The 17,204-nt window shown below is 48.7% G+C and overlaps 2 protein-coding genes and 1 long non-coding RNA gene across 8 annotated transcripts in view; 2 read left to right on the forward strand and 1 right to left on the reverse strand.

Annotated features, from left to right (window-relative positions):
* Window positions 1-1,208: 1,208 nt before the first annotated feature.
* On the reverse strand, window positions 1,209-10,509 carry ANAPC16 (anaphase promoting complex subunit 16). 2 transcript variants are annotated; one of them, XM_085302058.1, is made up of 5 exons: window positions 10,389-10,509; window positions 7,898-8,055; window positions 3,983-4,057; window positions 1,998-2,064; window positions 1,209-1,599 (listed from the first exon to the last, which is right to left on the reverse strand). In XM_085302058.1, the coding sequence occupies exons 1-5, from the start codon at window positions 10,442-10,444 to the stop codon at window positions 1,437-1,439; spliced, it is 519 nt and encodes a 172-aa protein (XP_085158184.1). In that variant the 5' UTR covers window positions 10,445-10,509; the 3' UTR covers window positions 1,209-1,436. The 2 variants fall into 2 exon arrangements, with proteins under 2 accessions (XP_085158184.1, XP_085158185.1); XM_085302059.1 differs by having other exon boundaries at window positions 1,209-2,064.
* LOC146597485 (uncharacterized) lies at window positions 2,005-3,791 on the forward strand. The gene is made up of 2 exons (XR_014895495.1): window positions 2,005-2,081; window positions 3,005-3,791. It is a non-coding gene; the product is annotated as an uncharacterized LOC146597485 (long non-coding RNA).
* The window catches only part of ASCC1 (activating signal cointegrator 1 complex subunit 1), a 38,172-nt gene continuing 31,155 nt past the window's right edge, over window positions 10,188-17,204 (forward strand). The window contains exons 1-5 of one of the 5 annotated variants that reach the window (XM_085302056.1): window positions 10,188-10,321; window positions 12,304-12,439; window positions 13,849-13,951; window positions 14,912-15,009; window positions 16,345-16,523. In XM_085302056.1, coding sequence (XP_085158182.1) covers window positions 12,331-12,439; window positions 13,849-13,951; window positions 14,912-15,009; window positions 16,345-16,523 — 489 coding nt within the window. In that variant the 5' untranslated portion in view covers window positions 10,188-10,321; window positions 12,304-12,330. Of the gene's footprint in view, window positions 10,322-10,741; window positions 10,930-11,861; window positions 11,897-12,303; window positions 12,440-13,848; window positions 13,952-14,911; window positions 15,010-16,344; window positions 16,524-17,204 lie in introns of those variants that run through there. The other 4 variants (XM_085302057.1, XM_085302055.1, XM_085302053.1 and 1 more) reach the window with 4 other exon arrangements.

Genomic DNA, 17,204 nt, shown 5'->3' on the forward strand with positions numbered 1-17,204 from the left:
TCCCTGCCTTGCACAAAGTGTTTACGGAGCCAGGGAAGGGAGGGAACAACCAACAACAACATGTTTTTGCACCGGCCTGGCTGCACACGGTGAACTCCTCGCTCCCCGCCCCCAGCTATTTCGGTGCCCCACGCACGCGCGCGAGCCATGTAGGGTCCGGAGCGGCGCTCGCCCCGCGCCGCGCTCCTGCGCCGGCCGCCGCGCTCGCGACACGGAGGAATTCTTGGCAGGTTTAGCGGAGATGGCTGGAGCAAGMGGGGCTAAAATTAGTTGGTTTAAACCAAGTTTGAAATTGAAATACGCTTCTCTTTCCGAAATAACCCCGTCCCAAGCGAAGTTTCAATGCAGAAAGCCGTCGCGCCCCGCGTCAGCGGGCGATAGCCAAGGCCCCCCTTGGCCCGAAGCAGCGTAAATCCGGAGCGGGGGATGAGATTATCTGCGCCGCGCAGGGAGGGAGGGAGGGAGGGCGGGCGCGCGGGGTATGGCCCAGCTGAGCTGCAGCGTTCGGTGAAAACCTCCGTAAACGGTTTCAGGGTAATCTCAGCCCGTTGCTTTGGAGAGTGGAAAGCTGGCCCTCAATACTAGAACACATTGATCTACTGCAATCAACAGAAAATGTATTTAGATRCTTTTCCCCTCCTTACTTTCGGATGTGGCAGGGCTGAATTTAGGAGTTTTTAAAAAAAATAAATAAGCTGGTAAATAAAGAGTGAGTCAGTTGCCACTGTTTAAGATAATGAAAATGGAAAAATCGGGCATCTMGATAGATTAATAAATTGTACAATTGCTTAAATATAGTCCAGAACCTATACCCCTGCTGGTGAGCAAAAATGTAGTACTAAGRCTGTAAAAAATAAACATGTTGAAATGGTTATGCCAGAAAATGGAAATCCAGTTCCCCTTAAGAATAGAGCTGAAGTACAAAAGAAAAACATGATGATTAAAATGGATGGATTTAAATRAGGGTTTTCTGCTTGCTCAGTTAAACCAAGATTAAGATCTGATTTAAATCAATCCCCTTTGAGCATAAAGCAAGTGAGGTTTGGTTTCTTTTGGAGGATTTTTTTTTTTTTCAAAACTGCATTTTTACAAGTTTACCATTGTAACAGCAAAGGTGCCCCTAAGCTTCATAAAACCCCATGTTGCCTAATAAACGATTGTTCCTTTCTTCAGACCCACGTACCAAGCTTTGAAAAGACAAATAAATCTGCCTTTGAAACCATTTATTATCACAGAACAATCTAGTATATAACAAAGGGGAAAAGAGTATTAAAGTTACAGCATCTGCACTAAAGAGCAGTGTCCTACCAGTACTCTCAGTGCAGACAAAAGAGCAACAGCCGTGAAGATAAAACGGCTTCAGCAACACAGGGAGAGACCACTGGGGAACGCGTCTCCGCTTGCCCCTTCTGAACCGACCGAGGACTGTTTTCTTCCTATTCATTTGCAAAAACCACGGCTAGGACGGAGGAGCCTTCTCTGTCCCGCTTCGTATCCGCGCCCRACAGAGGCCCGGCTTGAGCGGCAAAGACGCGCGTGTCCCACGGATCTGCCGACAGATCACCGGGCCCTTCAAACCTGCCCGCTCCTTTGGGAGGTCTGCAGAAAGGTCAGGCTAGGTTACTGGCTTGCCTTCCCCCAGCCCAGTCTTGCCCAAACTTTAAGTCTTCCCTTCCCTGCAAACAACTGGGTTATTCTCCAGTTTCTTTAAAACTGATCCTACCTTGCAAGTTACAGAAACCGAGTCCTGCCAGGTTGTTATGCTGCAAAAGACTCAGATTTCTGTAATTTCAATTTACTGACAGCTGTAACGGGGATCCCCACTGTAAACTTAAAAGCCCAATCCCCTTGATGCAGCTGYGAGCATCCAGATACGTGGCCGCGTGTTTTGAAATCAGGCCAGAGAGTGCTTTTCTTCTTCTCTCTGACAGCAGTGATCCAGTCGCGTTCAGCCCGAGGAGGGGGTGAATCCCAGGAGCTGCTCTATTGGCTTGTACCTCCACTCGTCTGCCTCCAGCTCCTCCACCAGACCGGCTAGTTTTTCCATCCGTGCAACTTGTTGATCTGCAAGAAGTTCAAAGGTAACTGTGGTTTGCAGTGACATAGCAAGCAAACCTTTTAATTACATTTAAATTCTCACCTTGTCAATGGGGAAYGGACAGTAGAATAACCCCCACCAAACTAATCTGACCACGATACCCTGGTGCAGATGGTGAGACGACCTCACCAGATCATACAGGAAAGCAAGGACAGGGACAGACTCTTCTGCCTCGTCCGATGCTGAATTTGTGTTTACCCATCCCTGCCCGTGCCGCGTATATTCAAGTTTTATCAGGGAAGCAAAAGGCTGATTAGCATAAGGCACCGAAACCAGCAGGACRTTCATTTCCTTAGCATGAACATTTTCAGCCACTTTTGTGCCTCAACGCTTTTGGTGCAAAAAAACAGAGAAGTCTAGAGAACGCCTGGTCTGCACAGAGCCCAACGTGGAGCGGGGTGCAGTGTGAGGACCTCTTCATTTTAACGTCCAACCTTTGAGAAGGAGCTGRGTGACAGCAGAAGAAATGCTCTGTAGTCAGACCATGCTAATGACACAAATGTCACCGAGGGGAGAAACGTGCTGCCTCCCTGGGGTTCCCCAAGACAACTTGTTGCTCTCAGCTTTATTTAAAACTGGTTATGCTTATCGCACCAGGACCACGTTTGATTAAACTGGCTGAAGTGGTACAGAGATCAGTACAGCCCTTTTTCTCTCGACTCCGTTGAAAACCTAATAGATTAGCAAACTGCTGGGAAAATGGCCCTGTACTAGCTGACTTACTAGCAAAAGACACAACATAAAATGCACGTTATTTATGCTTCCTGCAGCAGCAGAGCATGGGTGTTTTTAAGAAGAGGGACTGTTCTCGCATCATCTCCTGCAACTAGGTACTTTGGGGAAGTCTCAAACAAACAAAAAAATGGTGACCTTGAGCTTATTTTAAGCCTTTCCCCTTTCTTACAGATGGTAATCAGCGCTCCGCAAACCAGTTTCCAAAGCTGCTGCTCATTAGGATGCCAGTCTGTGCAGCAGCCTCTGGTAGCAACACTGCAACTGCGGAAACAAGGGCTCTGAAGTTCAGCTTCGCTTTTCAGTTCAGATATACAAGATCCTGGCTAAAGTGTAACGAGAGCCTTGCAAGCTGTTGCGTGCCCTGAGACCTCCCGTGGGGAACCCTCAGTGGTGAAGGACAGCAAAAATCTCACGTTTAAGACAGCACTTGGAAACGCCTGTTCTAGCTGACAAGGGGTGGAGACCAGAAAGGATGTGACCCTCAGAAACAGATGTGGTTTTGCGCCGAGTTCCAGCTCTGCCCAATACCTTGAGAATAAAAGCTGCTGTGCAATCAAGCCCATCATTCGCTTAYAGACACCACAGGCAAAGATCTCAGGAGGGAAGCAAAAGTTTGAACTATCCATAAGGCTCTTTCTGGGGCAGGTACCCGGTGCAGTCAGTCCTGTCACACCATGCCAGACACTATTTGTGCAGAGAGGTGGTGCTTCCATTTTCAAAACACATTTGGAACCTTATTTGACCCTGCCAGTGTCATGAGGGCTCAGCAGAGAAACAAAGGTAAGATCAAGTGACTTGCCCAAGGCCAAAGAGACAGTCAGTGCTGGGCCAGGAGCAGAACATGGGCGTTTCCTGCCCATAACCTCCTGTTCTGGCCTCACCTCTTGTGAAGACAGCACAGTACAGAGCGATGGAAAAACAAGCTTAGAAATAAATGCACAGCCTGTTCCCACCCAGACTGTGTGGGTTCCCTTCGTTTTGCACAGGGCCTGCAACAGGACTCGGGTGATAGCCTGACTTAATGCTAATTCACAAACTTAAAAGGCCATTCTGCTTTTCTGTGGTTGGGGCCCTAAATACGTCAGCCTTTTCTCTGTGCATCGTCCCTGATCAACATGCAGTTAGAACGTAAGATGTTTGAGAGCTTACCGTGTTTCACTTGCTTTAACGTAGATGCAACCTGATAGCTGAAGACAGATTCACAGAGGAATCTTTCTGAGCCATCTGTAAGCAGAAAAAGRGAGGTGGTTTAATCTGTCCTGAGAGCTTTATGATTTAGCAGTCTTCACTAAGTGCTGCGGACCTTCTGTTTTTATGGCTGAGGCGGGGGTTTCCCCATTTAGCTACTTTAGATACCTTCTCCCATGCTGGGAACGTGCAGCCCTTTGGTCTCTAGGCCATGGGGCCCTGCATTCGAGTCTCGCCCGGGGCTTTGGCTGGTTCCCAGCGCCCCTTGGGGTGAGCAAACGGCCATGCAACCTGGGAGCCGTCGTTTCTGAGAACGGCTCTTCACTAGGTAGGAAGCGACGGGCAGCACAGCACGCCGAGAGAAAGTCTGGTCCGCCTAGCCCACGCTTCCTTCCTGAGCAGCACTCATTTGAATAGTCTACAGCGAGGGCTAAAGGGCTGAGGCAAGGGAAGTAACGCTCCTGCCCCAGGAAACCTCGTACCCGGGTCTCCTGTGGCTGCGAGCAGAGGAGAGCACACGCGTGGGAGGTAACGCCACTCCCCGGGGAGCTGAGCGAAGGGACCTGCTCGCAGACGAGAAGACAGCTCTGGCATCGCAGCTGGGCAAGGCCTGCAAGGAGCACAGGGCAGCCCGGCAAGGGCAGCCCTCCCCAGCTGGGCGCTAAGATGATCCGGCAGCTCCCGCTCACGTGAAGCGGCCCTGGCACGGAGATCGCACGAGCTTTGGGATCCCTGGCCCTGGCCACGGCCACCTGCGAGGCTCTGCTGGGTTTGCAGCAGCTGCTGCACACGAGCACGGAGCTGCGTCGGTGACGCTCGCGGCCTGAGAGGATGTGCAAAAAGTGCTCTACAAAAAAGCTCAACGTCCCCCCTTCGTTTCTAAAAATAACGCTGAAAAGCCAACAACTGAAGCTCGCACGTAACAAGTGCCAGCAGCTTAACCCTTGCGGGCACAGAGCGCTTCGAGATCTCCTCTCTGGAATTAAACCGTATTGGCTTTTGAAGAGAAAACAGAACCGATGCAGTTTCAAGTTTCGCAACTTCTGTGGTGCAACCGCAAGGCCAAGAGCTGCACCGGACCTGCTCCRACGGAGGGAGGGAAACCAGCCCCGAGCAGGATGAATTTTTCCATGACTGTAAAGGACTCCCTGYGGTGAACGACTGCGGCTTGGGAGCGGATCCGTGCCCGCTCGTACCCAGCCTGGCAGGAGGCTTTGCACGAACGCCCTTCCGCAGGTAGCTGAAATCCCTGCGCCTGCCCGGTTCGGGGGGAGCGGTCTCCCTAGCTAATCTCCTAGCAGGGGCAGAGACAGCGACACGTCCTGCGTGGTGGCCAGCAGCAAACAAATAGCGATACAAAGAGCTGGCTGGCGCCGCGGGATGTGACTGCGGGCTGCCGGCAGAGCCCCRCGGAAGGGGGTTCTCGCGCGCTGGACGCAGCTGAGTTATTCAAGCCTTGGCCTCTCTGAGGCACGTGAATGATCGTGCTCTGCCACTGCATTTTTTTAATTCGCTTGAATAATTTGTATAGCGCTGTCAGACTGGCACAGAGGTTTTGCTTGCAGTAAGGTTGCAAATCTACAAACACTAAGGCACGTTCCCTCCGTCAATCAATATTAGTCCATTTYAAATAGAAGGTAAGCTAAGCGGAAGACAGCTAATATTACAACAATCTGATTCCCTCAGGACTCAGATGTTTGTGTCCTCATGATGCTTTATGATTCCCACAGGCTTAGACCATAACCCTGCATAAGGGATTTCAAATAGTTTGTGTCTTACAATCTAAATCAGTAATTGATCACACAGCTATCTTGGAAATAGAGCAATCTGAAACACACACCTAACGGTGTGCCAAATACTAATGTGGTYTATGCTACTTTTTTTCCTCTAACCCCCCCGCCCCGAGGATTTATTAAAAAAAAAAAAAAGTGAGATAGTTGAAATATGAATTAAAAAAACCCAGTCTGTTAGTAGGGGTTTTTTGAAAAGGAAACCAGCTAGCCCACTCTTAACTGCCTGAGGAAAGAACGGCTATATCACCTTTATCTCAGAAGTTAAAACGCTAACTTAAAGCTTACTGTGACAGGAAAGGAGTTAAACTGTTGCTGCCACCCAAGAGAAGTGAACTGCCATTTACTGGCAAGCAGGTTGGTCTGAGGCAAAAGCAGATAAACGCTCCATGCTGTAAAGATAACAAAGAAAAGCAATTTCAAAGACTACTGGTAGCAACAGACCCTGGCACTGGGTCTGGACGATCCAATCCCAAAGCTGAACTCCAGGTAATAGGGAATAATCAGAGTTTCACCATGACCAGAATATCTTCTTGCAAACTACTGAAATACTACACTAATGCTGCACTGTGCTGTTTCCAAACCTAACAAATACTACTTAAAYACTCATTACCAGTGTGAGAGACAGCTACATTTCCTCTCCTCTGACACCCCACTYGCCTTCAGCAGGGCCATCTAGCCTAAACGGCTCTCGTGAAGAACGGTTGCCTGTCTACTTGGTAACATGAAGTACTTCATTATTTTAAATTTGTTCTGAGGGCTCATCAAGTCTTTAGTCATAATTACTTCAACAGACTGGCATATGGACTCTAACGTATAACAACCTTCATTGCAACAGTGTGATCAGTACGCAGCTGCCCTGTGCTGTGAGATCAYGTTCATAGCTCATCTTTCTGGTCACATATCTACTGGAACAGTTATTTCTGAGCTAGAGGGCCATGGTCAACTGATGCATGTCTCACTGCACATCCATGTACCAGCCCTAGCCATCYGAATGAACTCTGGGCTTCAACAGTCAAAAATGCGGCACAGGAAGTTCAAGACGAGCAGACAGATTCTGGCTCAACATGTCATCTCGACGGCTTTCCTTCCTCCCCCATGCAGACCACGTGCACTTCAGACAGAGGTAACCTTGCTCAGATGGGAACATGCAGTCTCAACACATTTGGGTCTCTTARTCTGAGCCCTTCCTCAGGCAACCCTAACCAAGCAGGCGGCATGGCTGGGGTACCCAAAGGCAAGATGCTGTGTTGGCCTGGGGTCCTGGTCCTCTCTGGGYGGCTCTACGCATTAGCTGCAGGTGGATAACAGCTCTGGAAGAAAGCCTCYCTCAGGCATCAGAAAAGCGTCTCTTCCCCAGGAAAACACCCCAGACAGGAGTGACCTCAAGAGGCGAACATGCTCAGCCTGGAAAATTTAGAGAGGTCTAGCCCTCTTTTGTTGCTGCATTTGTGCCGCAGGGCCAGACAGCAAGAACTGCCTGCAAGTAAACTTCCCCGTCAAGAGCCTTTATCTCTGAGAGAGCCCTTTGTGCCACTCTCACAGACCTCGGCGGCAAGGTCTTAATTCGAGCTGAGGCCGAAGCAAGCCTGTTGGTTCCTGGCTAGCAGAGATGTAAGCTGTCTTCTGTATGAGCCTGGTCAAATTCAACCCCAGAACATGTTCTGCTTAAAAAAAAAAAAAAAAAAAAAAAAAAAAAAAAAAAACTGCCTGGGCTGTCTTTACAGTAATTCCAGCCTGACATCAAAGGATTAGCTAACAATGAACGATTAACACTGACATGTTCCCTTTCAGGTAGAATATATATCGCTTCCTCATCTGAAGTGTTGCATAGATCTAAAAACCATGTGACTGCGAGAAAAGTCACTTCCTGGTGAGTAACTGGAGGGAGGGGGAACTGGGGCTGCAAGTCAGGCCATGGGAAAACCCTAGCCCTACCTGACCTACCCTAGCCCTAGTGTTTCCTTCTTCCCTCCAGCTTTTGCCAGGTACAGTCTAAAATGGCACTGAGGTCCCAAGCTTGGCAAAGCTCTCGGCGCAACAGGAAGAGTSGGGAAGGGGGCTAGAAGTCAGCCAGCGCAATCACCTTCCAGCATCTCTCCGGCTCCTTTGGGATACGTGAAGAGGGCTTTTCGGGGTGGCGCCAGGTCCGAGACGCTAAACCCGGATCCCGTAACAGAGCTGCCGCTGACTCCGCCAGCTGAAGAGGATGAAGAAGAAGCTGCCATTTCACTCCGTCCTAGCCTGAAACAATGAAAAGGAAGCAAAGCRGAGTCAGGAAGTGCGTCTTGGCAGTGACGCTCCGTAATTCTGGGCCTGGGTGTCAAGTGGACTGGTGCTTATCAGCACGAACGAGGTTACAAAGCGTCACCCCGCATCCCTGTCTCAAACACGCTGCGTGGGCGGCGACGTCCTCCGCAGCCAGGAGCAAGGGCCCAGGTGCAGGGAGGGCACCGCTGCTGAGCCCAGGGATCTGCACACATCCGTTCCAGCAGCTGAGCTGGAGTTTCCCAATGAGTTGCTCACAGAGAGACATTAAAGGAGAGGGCACGAAGCCAGAGACCACRTACGTTATTTCGCAGCAGACAAAGAAAGGGTTCAGAAGGAGCCAAAAAGAAAGGCTGCCACCCCCGCTCTGCAGCCTCAGCAGCACCCGCGAGTGGTTGAAGGTAGCCTCTCACGTTTGGGACACCTGGAGCTAGGAGCACCACCGAGACCTCCCCCAGGCTCTGCGGATGGRTGCAGTTAGCTGTTGCACCACGCGGTGGCACCCAGAAACGGAAGGTAACCCATTCTCTGACCCTTGGACAAGGGGGCCTGGGAATTTAGCAGGATCATTGGAGTGCATAAAAATAACCTGGCACAGGTCACAGACCTGAATTCACTGGCCTTCAGCTGCTTGGCTGTTTTCCCACTCCCTACAGACGCACACAGATTTTTTTTTTTTTTTTTTGGCCTTGTTTCCAGGGGTATAAGCACGGAAAAAATCCTGCTCCCTCATAAAACCTGGAAACCCGCAGGACTGCCAGTTCCAATGCCATTTCCTATATGAAGCAACACCAGGTCATACTTGCAGCAACTGCTCTGTGTGTTGCTCCAGATGCCCTTTTGCTTTCAGAATACTGAATTTGACCTAGAACTGCTGATCCAGTCACCTCTTGCATATCCTTTTCTCAGCCTGAATTTAAGAGGTAACGTCTGTATCCTTTATCATAAGGGTGCTTAAAATTTGCCAAATACTTATCTGTTAAAAAAATAAAAAATAAAAGCTACCACTTGGCATTTAGAAGTGTCAGTGTTTGCTACTCCTGCAAACCACTTATAAGCACTTCCCACTTTTCCTACCTATTTAATACATTACTGCAGACCTTTTAGGCTATGCAGACAGTGGCTTTGGATGGCACAAGGCTTTAGCGGAGAAAATGGATTTTAAAAGCTTGTCATATAAGGTCAAGGTTGTTTCATTTACTGCGTATAACAGAAAACAGCACAGCAGCTCACTCCGAGGCACGCAGGAGACTGCGAAGAAGCACGCCTGTGAAAAAGAAACCTTTCACGTGGCTTTGGCATGCCCAGCGACACRTTCTGGAACAAGCTGGTGTTTTGCTGAAAACGTATTTAGACGCTTCTGGGTGACGCGCAGGGTCGGCGGGGTTAGACGCGCGCCGCTCTTCACAGGCGGCGGGGTGAGCGACCCTGTGAAGTGAAACCACCACGTACTCCCCAGCACGGTGCTGGGGGTTTGCTCCAGGGTCGGATTAAATACCCGAGTTATCCCTGCGGCGTTTTCTTGTTGGAAAAAAGACAAAAGCAGCAAGCTTTTCCTTACGCAAAGGACAGCTTTGCTGCGGGTTTCCTTCCCTCTCCTGCGCCGCAGGAGCCTAGYGGGAGCGCAGCTCTGGATAGAGACCACGGAGCAAAGACGCGACCTGCCACAAACCCGAAGGATTAAAGCCTCAAAACTTTGCAAAACCCCYTTTAATTGCTCAATCACGAGGATCTGCCTCTGAGGGGCTCGGCCGGTGCCACGAGGCCCACCGAGGCGGCGGGCGGCAGCCGGTGCCCCGAGCCGGCAGYGGGGCGAGGGCACGGCGCTTCGCCGGGCTCGCAGCCGCAGCGGGAAGGCGGCGGCAGGAGAAAGACAAAGGCAGGCGGGGAGACGGGAGGGGAGCGGCGCAGCGAGGGAGGCCGGCGCCGGGGCCCTGCCTACCCCCGGCACGACGCCATCGCCGTCCGCCATTTTAGCGGGGGGAGGGGGGGAAGTCGCGCGGCACGRCACCATCGCCGTCGGCCATTTTGGGGGGGTGTGGCTGTCCTGCGCATGCGCCACGGCGCCTCTTGCCCACACCGCTGCTGGGGGGTGGCAGCCTCGGTGGCACCAGTGCGCCTGCGTCAACCCCGCCGCCGCGCCTGCGCCCTTCCCCACCGCGCCGCGCCGGCTTSCTCCCTGCGCTTCCCCGCCTCCTCGCGCCATGGCCCCTCCCCGGCTGCCGTAGCGAGCGGCCTCCCGGTGAGTGACGCTCTCGCTCCCGTTCCCGCTGCCGTTCCCGTTCCCGCTGCCGCCCCACCGGCCTCACCTGGGCGCCCGCACCGCTTGGCGCAGGCGGCGCGCGTGCTCGCGCTCGCGGTGCATGCTGGGGCGGGCAGGCGGGCGCCGCCGCGCGCGGCCCCTTCCCTTCCCTTCCCTTCTCGCCCCGCCCCCCCGCGCGTGGCGCCCTGGGGTGGGTGGGGGCGGCAACGGTCGGTAACGGCCCCGCGCGCCTGCGCCAACGGCCGCCGGCCTGATAGCCCGCCTGGGGCAAGCTCAGTGTTAAGGGCAGGTTCTGCTTTCTCTCTCTTTCTCTCTCTTTCTCTCTCTTTCTCTCTCTTTCTCTCTCTTTCTCTCTCTTTCTCTCTCTTTCTCTCTCTTTCTCTCTCTTTCTCTCTCTTTCTCTCTCTTTCTCTCTCTCAGTAAACTTTCCGAGGAAGGTAGATTTTTTCCTGAGGATTTTTGTCTTCTTAAAAAAAAAAAAAAAATCACGTTTTACAAACAGAAAGGTAACCTGAAATACCCACGATGAGCATTTTTGGTGAGCCCCAACTACGGAGGAAATCAGAAGCATCTGGACACGTGACAGTGTCAGTTCTTTGGATCATCCTACTGCTTTTACATTGGAAAATGTTCTCTTGGGTGGAACASTGTGTCCCGTATTTCTAATGTTTAGTTTGCAGTGACTGCCAGAAGTGTAGGGGAGGGTGGGGAATGTCTCAAGCTTAACATATTTTTTCATGGTGAACTTCTTGTTTCAGTGAAAAAAGTGCTGCCTAAGCTTTAAGCAGTTCAAGGACCGCATGATGCAATACACTGAGGTGTTGCAGAAGTGTTACGTTAGGCTTAAATCATTTTTAATATTTTAATATCTTTAAGGGATAGATTCATGGGAACACGATGGTTTATCCTTCTCTAGGCTGTTACAAAACAGATCACATGGGCAGTTAAATCAGCTCTATAAAGCTATTTTATTTTGCCTTAGCCATGCAAAATAGCAAAACTGTGCCCAGRAGGCTCTCCCTTTCTCCACTGTTCCCACCTCGTCCTCTTCCATGCACGGTTCACTTCATTCTGCAGGTGCATGTGTGCACCCTTGCCCCCCTCCCCCCCGCCCAATGTGTTTAGGATCTTGGCAGCTGGAGATGCGACAGTTGGAGGAGTAACTGGCCCCAGCTGTCTTCCCCACTCTTTTCCCACTTCAACGTGACCCTTTTCAGATGTTAGGGCCTTGAGCCATAGTTTTTATCAGGGAAGAGGAATGGTCTCCTGGAGCGGGAGAAAGTGGGAGTACTCAACATCTCTTGATAAGAAGTGTGGTGGTGGTGGGAAGTTTCTCTCTTTAAACGGAGACAAGCTGCGAGTGGCTGGGGCTACGTTTTTAGAGGAAACTGGTGCAGGATGACAGAATCTGTGAGAGAGGTCAGTGTTCTGGAGGATTCCTTGTGAGAACCTATAGTTTCTTTCACCTGCAGCTGATACTTCAGCTATGAAAAATAACGAGGAGGAGAAACTGTCTGGAATCATATTAAAATGGCCCATTTAGTTCAGATTGCAGTGAGTTTCAATTAAAGATTGTGGGTTTCGGGGAGAGTGGCAATCAGTTGCTGATCTTCTTAAAGGGGGTCGAATCCACTGTTTTGTTACACTTATTATATTGCTTAAATTTCCTATTTTTAATTAATTGTGTTTTCTGAGTTGACTATAAGCACATTTGTAAGTTCTGAGAAAATCTAACTGAGCCATGTAAGTTCTGATAAGGTATTATGTTTTAGAAATCACTTGTACGTACACACAGAAAGAGTTACTGCTCTTCTGGAAGTTTACTGCACTTCTGGATGTAGCTCAGTCTTTACTGCTGAGCTTCCTCCTTGCTTCCCCGATGCCCATTAGAAATAATCCATGGGGAAACCTCAGAACTGACCTTGGTATAAACTGGCAGAGCTATCTTTCTTTTTCTGTAGTGTGCCATCATTAGGAAGAGGAGCGCCATGGATGTTCTACGTCCCACCCTGATAAGGATTGGGGGAAGAATTTACAGGAAGACTCTTGTTCAAGAACAGGCGTACCAACATGAAGAGGAAGAGGACTTCTGTGCAGGTAAAGAATGATGTGTGGGGGTGACCACAGTGTGCACTGGAGACAAAGGGGACGCAGTTAGCTCTGAGTGTCACTCTGAGGACCCCTTACGGGCACGAGGACCTGCCTCTATGGAGTACTGAGGTGTTAATGAGGTAGACAGATGCTTTGCATTAGTCCTGGATGATCTTGCTGATCAAAGAGAGCACGCAGTCCTGACTACCTAGTGCTGTTTTGAGTGACTGTGCTGCTGACTATTAGTTATGTTTTCTGGCTTTGAAAAGAGATCCACTTAAAAAAGAAGTAGTTTGTAGATCTGTTTTCCCTGGGTTCCTGAACTGTAATTCTTTTCGGTAGCGGGTTGCTGAGTGTGTATTGAGTATGAGAGGCAATCTGCACAAACTGAAACACMGGCACTTCTGTTGAACAACCTGCTTGAGGTGACCCTGCCTGAATGGGGAGGTTGGACTAGATGATCTGCAGAGGTCCCTTCTAACCTCAGCTATTCTATGATTTGCAGATACAGTGGGATGGGAGGCTGCTCGCTAGAGGTCCCGTTTGCCCGTTAAAAAAATGACTTCTTACAATGTGGCTTTTAGGAAGCGTTGCCTATTTTTATGGCATAGTTATTTCTGTTCTGAATTGACCTAACTTCATCTTTTTGCCTCTACGTTATATTTGTTGTAGCTCTGCATGAGTTCTTGTGGGCATAGAAAGTTCACCTGTTAGCTTTTTAAATAGAAAGGCTGCTGTGTCCTGTTTCTCCCTTCTACTCTGCTCTTCAGTTGACCAAACAAAACTCTAGTATGTTGCTTGCTACCAAAATCTATCTCCATCTGTGCTGTGAAGGAGATAGCAACCCCTTCCTCTTTCTGAGGAAATGGTGTTCAGTGTTAGTAGGCATGACTGAATGACCCACAGGTGAAAGATTTGCCTTTAACTGGCCCTTGCAGAGGGTATGAGAATTCCCCTGTTTTCCTAGACATTACACTCACTGTACTTGAACCCTTGAACCAAAACTTTCAATCTGTGTCTCTTATTTTCATTCCTTTGTGACTTTAGAGTCCTGCTGCATTCCCTGAATGGGCTGGCAGCTTCCACCGTGCTAGGAGAGCGGTGCATGAAGAGGGCATTCCAAACAGGGAGTTGTACAAACTAGAGCCAAGAGAAAACTTGAGCTGTAACTACTGCCTTTCTATGCCTCCAAGCACGGCAGATTTAGAAGCAGTTATTACATTTTGCAGAGCTGGTAGTAAGGTGAAATAAAAAGCAGTTAGCTGCCACTGAGGGGAGTCTATTTGTTCCTTTATTTAACCTTGGGAGAAGATGGCTGTGAGACTATTGTACTTTATAAAAACTTTATAAAGGTTGTAAACAGTTTGGTGGTGGTGGTTTCCTTTTCTCTTTTCTTTTTCTTTTTTTTTTCCTAGTAGGCCCTGGTGACTCTGCAGATGAACCGTGTGATGCCTTTGTGGTGGAAGAGACCGAGAAAGGCTTCCAGTGCAGAGTGGAGGTTCCCAGTACGCTTTGCAAGTAAGCTTGTGTGTTTCTGGCTTCTCTGAGTTACTCTGGCTGAGGAAGTATTTGTATGCAGAATTTTATTTATTTTTTTTATTTTTATTTTTATTTTTGGTCAGGGGCAAGTGCCAGATCTCTGAAATGTATTCCATTTGTGAATGTCTTGTGTTAGGGAGGAGAAAAATGACAATGTCTTTCTAGTGCAGTGGTTCCAYGTTTGACTTAGCCTTTGCTATGGCAGAGACAGCAGGTGGTGCTTTCTTGCTGGTAGGATAGTTTTTGAGCATCTCTTCCCTTGAACGTAAGAGCATCAGGGAGGATGGAAGAAGGGGAGGAAGAACTGGGATGAGCAGCCTGGCTGGGGGAGATTGAGAAAGCTTTGAGAAAAAGCACACACAACTGGAATTGACTATCAACTCAAATATGATATTCAATAGGAAGCCTGTAATGGAGTTCAAAGCTTTATCTAGTTATTTTTGACAGTTTTATTGGTACAATAGTATTACTGAAATGTAGGAAAAAAAGAAAGTTATTCTGTTGTGTGTTTGGATGACAAATGACCGCCTTGAACAAAGCACAAGCCAGAAAAAGTGCAGTTAGTTCTTTCTCGTCTGGAAAAATGGTCAAATGGAATAACCCAGCTTGCGAGTATGCTGTAGCAGGAAGTGCTGGGAAGAGCTGTCAAGGCCCAACTTGTTTTAGCTTAAGCAAATTACTAGCCACGGTTCAACATCATCGTGTTGTCCTAGACCGGTTCTACGCAGAGTCCCAGCAGTGGCCTCTGTGCCCGGACCGCATCCTGCTTGTGGAGCTGAGTCTGGGCATCCCTGTAGCACTGAGATACAGAGTTATGGGGGACCCAGCCTGGCTGCCCGGGGCCGACTCAGGGCATGGTTTATCTTCTGGCTGGACATGCTTGATGGAGAGTGGAGCAGAGAAGTTGTGTGAGTGACTCCTGCACCTGTATGCCTTCAGGTACATAATTGGGAAGAAGGGAGAGACCAAGAAGAGACTAGAAACAGAGACTCGAACCTCAATCAGCATTCCCAGGCCTGGAGTGGAGGGAGAAATTGGTGAGCTTTAACCTATATAAAGTGATTGTTCTCTCATCAGCTCTGCTGCAGCCATAGTTTTTGTGGGGAGGGAGGAACAGGAGATGTGCTTCCTTTTATTCCTGCCTCTGGCATGTCACTGGCTCACTTTATGACCCTGGAAAAATCGCTTCAATTTTCTCCTAATTTTATTTTCCTTGTCTATAGACTCTTATAAAGCAGGTTAAGATTTTCTTTAGTATGAGAAGCATTTTGGTGATGTTGCTGCTTTTCTGGTGCTGTTGCTTGATCCTTACGGCAAGAGCAGGCCTTTGTATACTGTGTSTTCCTTCTAGTCGCTTCCAGTGACTTAAAAAGAAAGAAGGCATTGCTCGTAAGGGCTGGCCCGTGTGGATTTCTGCCTAAGTGGATATCTGGAGGGCCCCTTACGCACTTCRTGGTGATAACTGTTACAGTGCAGTTATGTTCATAACAGAGCTATGGGGAAGAAATGACCGGGGGAATCTGACTGTCTTACTGCATAGGAATGTGCTAGTGCTTCTCAATAAGTGGGTCTTGACTTCTCCCTGAGAGCCATGAAGGACTATCGGGAAGGTTGAGAGATGCTGAAAACACRGAATAACGGGAAGCAAAGAAAATCTTGCTCCTTGTCATCCTTCCCTTTCAAACTCAAGTGTTCTCTGTTTGGGGCTTGAAGTGCAAGCACAAACGRCGTAGGCCAACTTGATCTTTGATAGATTTTCTTTTTCAGCTTGACTAAGAGACTGCCTTTATGAAAACTTAAAATAATGCTCTAGAAATCTGAAGAGCCGCTGAAGTGACAGACTCTTAGCTTATTGTTTTTTAGACATGCAGAGCTGACTTTCTTGAGAACAGAGGGATACCTTTGATGGCATCGTCCTGTTTTTACGCGGGAAAGCACAGCCGTGTCAGATATTTTAAGTCAAGCAGACAGTTTGGCAAGACTTCTCTCTGCACAGTCGGGGGTTTTAGTTCCTATATCTTCTTTAGTGAGATAAGATAACCCTGGGCTAAGAGCTGAGRGGCGCTGTTATGCAGGTTATTGTAATTCCCTCCTGGCCTCTCCATATTCTTCTGTTTGGTAGTCATTTAAAGGAGAATTGTGATTCAGATCAACCATGGGGGCAGTGACAGCGTAACTAACTATCCAGGAGGACWCAGAGTCTTACCTTCGCGGTATCCTACAACTGGTATTTTAAAGTGCACAGATCAGTATCATGCAAAATCACAGTCCATTTAATTACTTTCTATTTTACATGGGCGTGGGAGTAGGGTGTCACTTGTTTAGCTGTRGCTTCAGGAAAGCCAGATAGGTGTTGCTTTGCTTCCTTGTAGTGATTACAGGACAGCAGCGCAGTGGCGTCATCTCAGCCCGGACGCGTATTGATGTTCTTCTTGAGAGCTTCCGGAAGAAGCAGCCCTTCACACACTTCTTGTCCCTTGCTCTCAACCAGCCTGTAATCCAGGAGAAGTTCCTGCAGTTCAGGGAGGAAGTGTTGGAGAAATGCTCAAAGGTAAGGATCCACGAAAGAATTGAAAWTGAGCAGAAGCCCTTCAGCAGGGTGTTGTTTTCGTTTATTGAGGTAGCTCTTTGGTGTTTACCTTCAAGGCCTCGTTACCTTTCCTAGCAAGGTGTTTTTAACAAGCCTTTTACTTAACTTGGTGGATATACTGTGAATTTATTGAATGCTATTAGCAAATCTTCTGGAACATGGTATGGCTTATTTAGTAAATTGTTTGTAAAATAMTTTGTTCTCTGCAGAGATTTTCCTAGGTGGGAAGATACTCAGAGATGTGAAAGGATGGTGGTGGTATTTTCTTTTTTATACAAAAGCCACTAAATAATGTAGTGGACCTTTGTGCATTTTATATGATTGCTACATAACTGTAAAGTCAGGTGGGAATTCACATGTTTGCAGTGTCTATCTCRCTTTTCTTTTGGTAACTGACAGTGAATGAAGACGGGTGTCATTACTGGAGCTCGGTGAAAAAACGGCTTGGTAGCACATGCCATCTTGCAAACCTAATTACTTCCCTTCTTCCCCAGGAGACTCTGCGCTGACAGTCCTTCTGCTTGTCTTCAGGTCTTTTATTGGGAGCAGTAGGAAATAGGCGTAGGGAAATGAGGAACAGAATGAAGTGAAAGTCGTGTATTCCCTATTTTACTAGAACTATTCCCTATTTTAAAAGAACTG

This window comes from Rhea americana, unplaced genomic scaffold (assembly GCF_003343005.1).
Source record: "Rhea americana isolate MKP2758 unplaced genomic scaffold, rheAme1 scaffold_183, whole genome shotgun sequence".
Lineage (NCBI taxonomy): Eukaryota > Metazoa > Chordata > Aves > Rheiformes > Rheidae > Rhea > Rhea americana.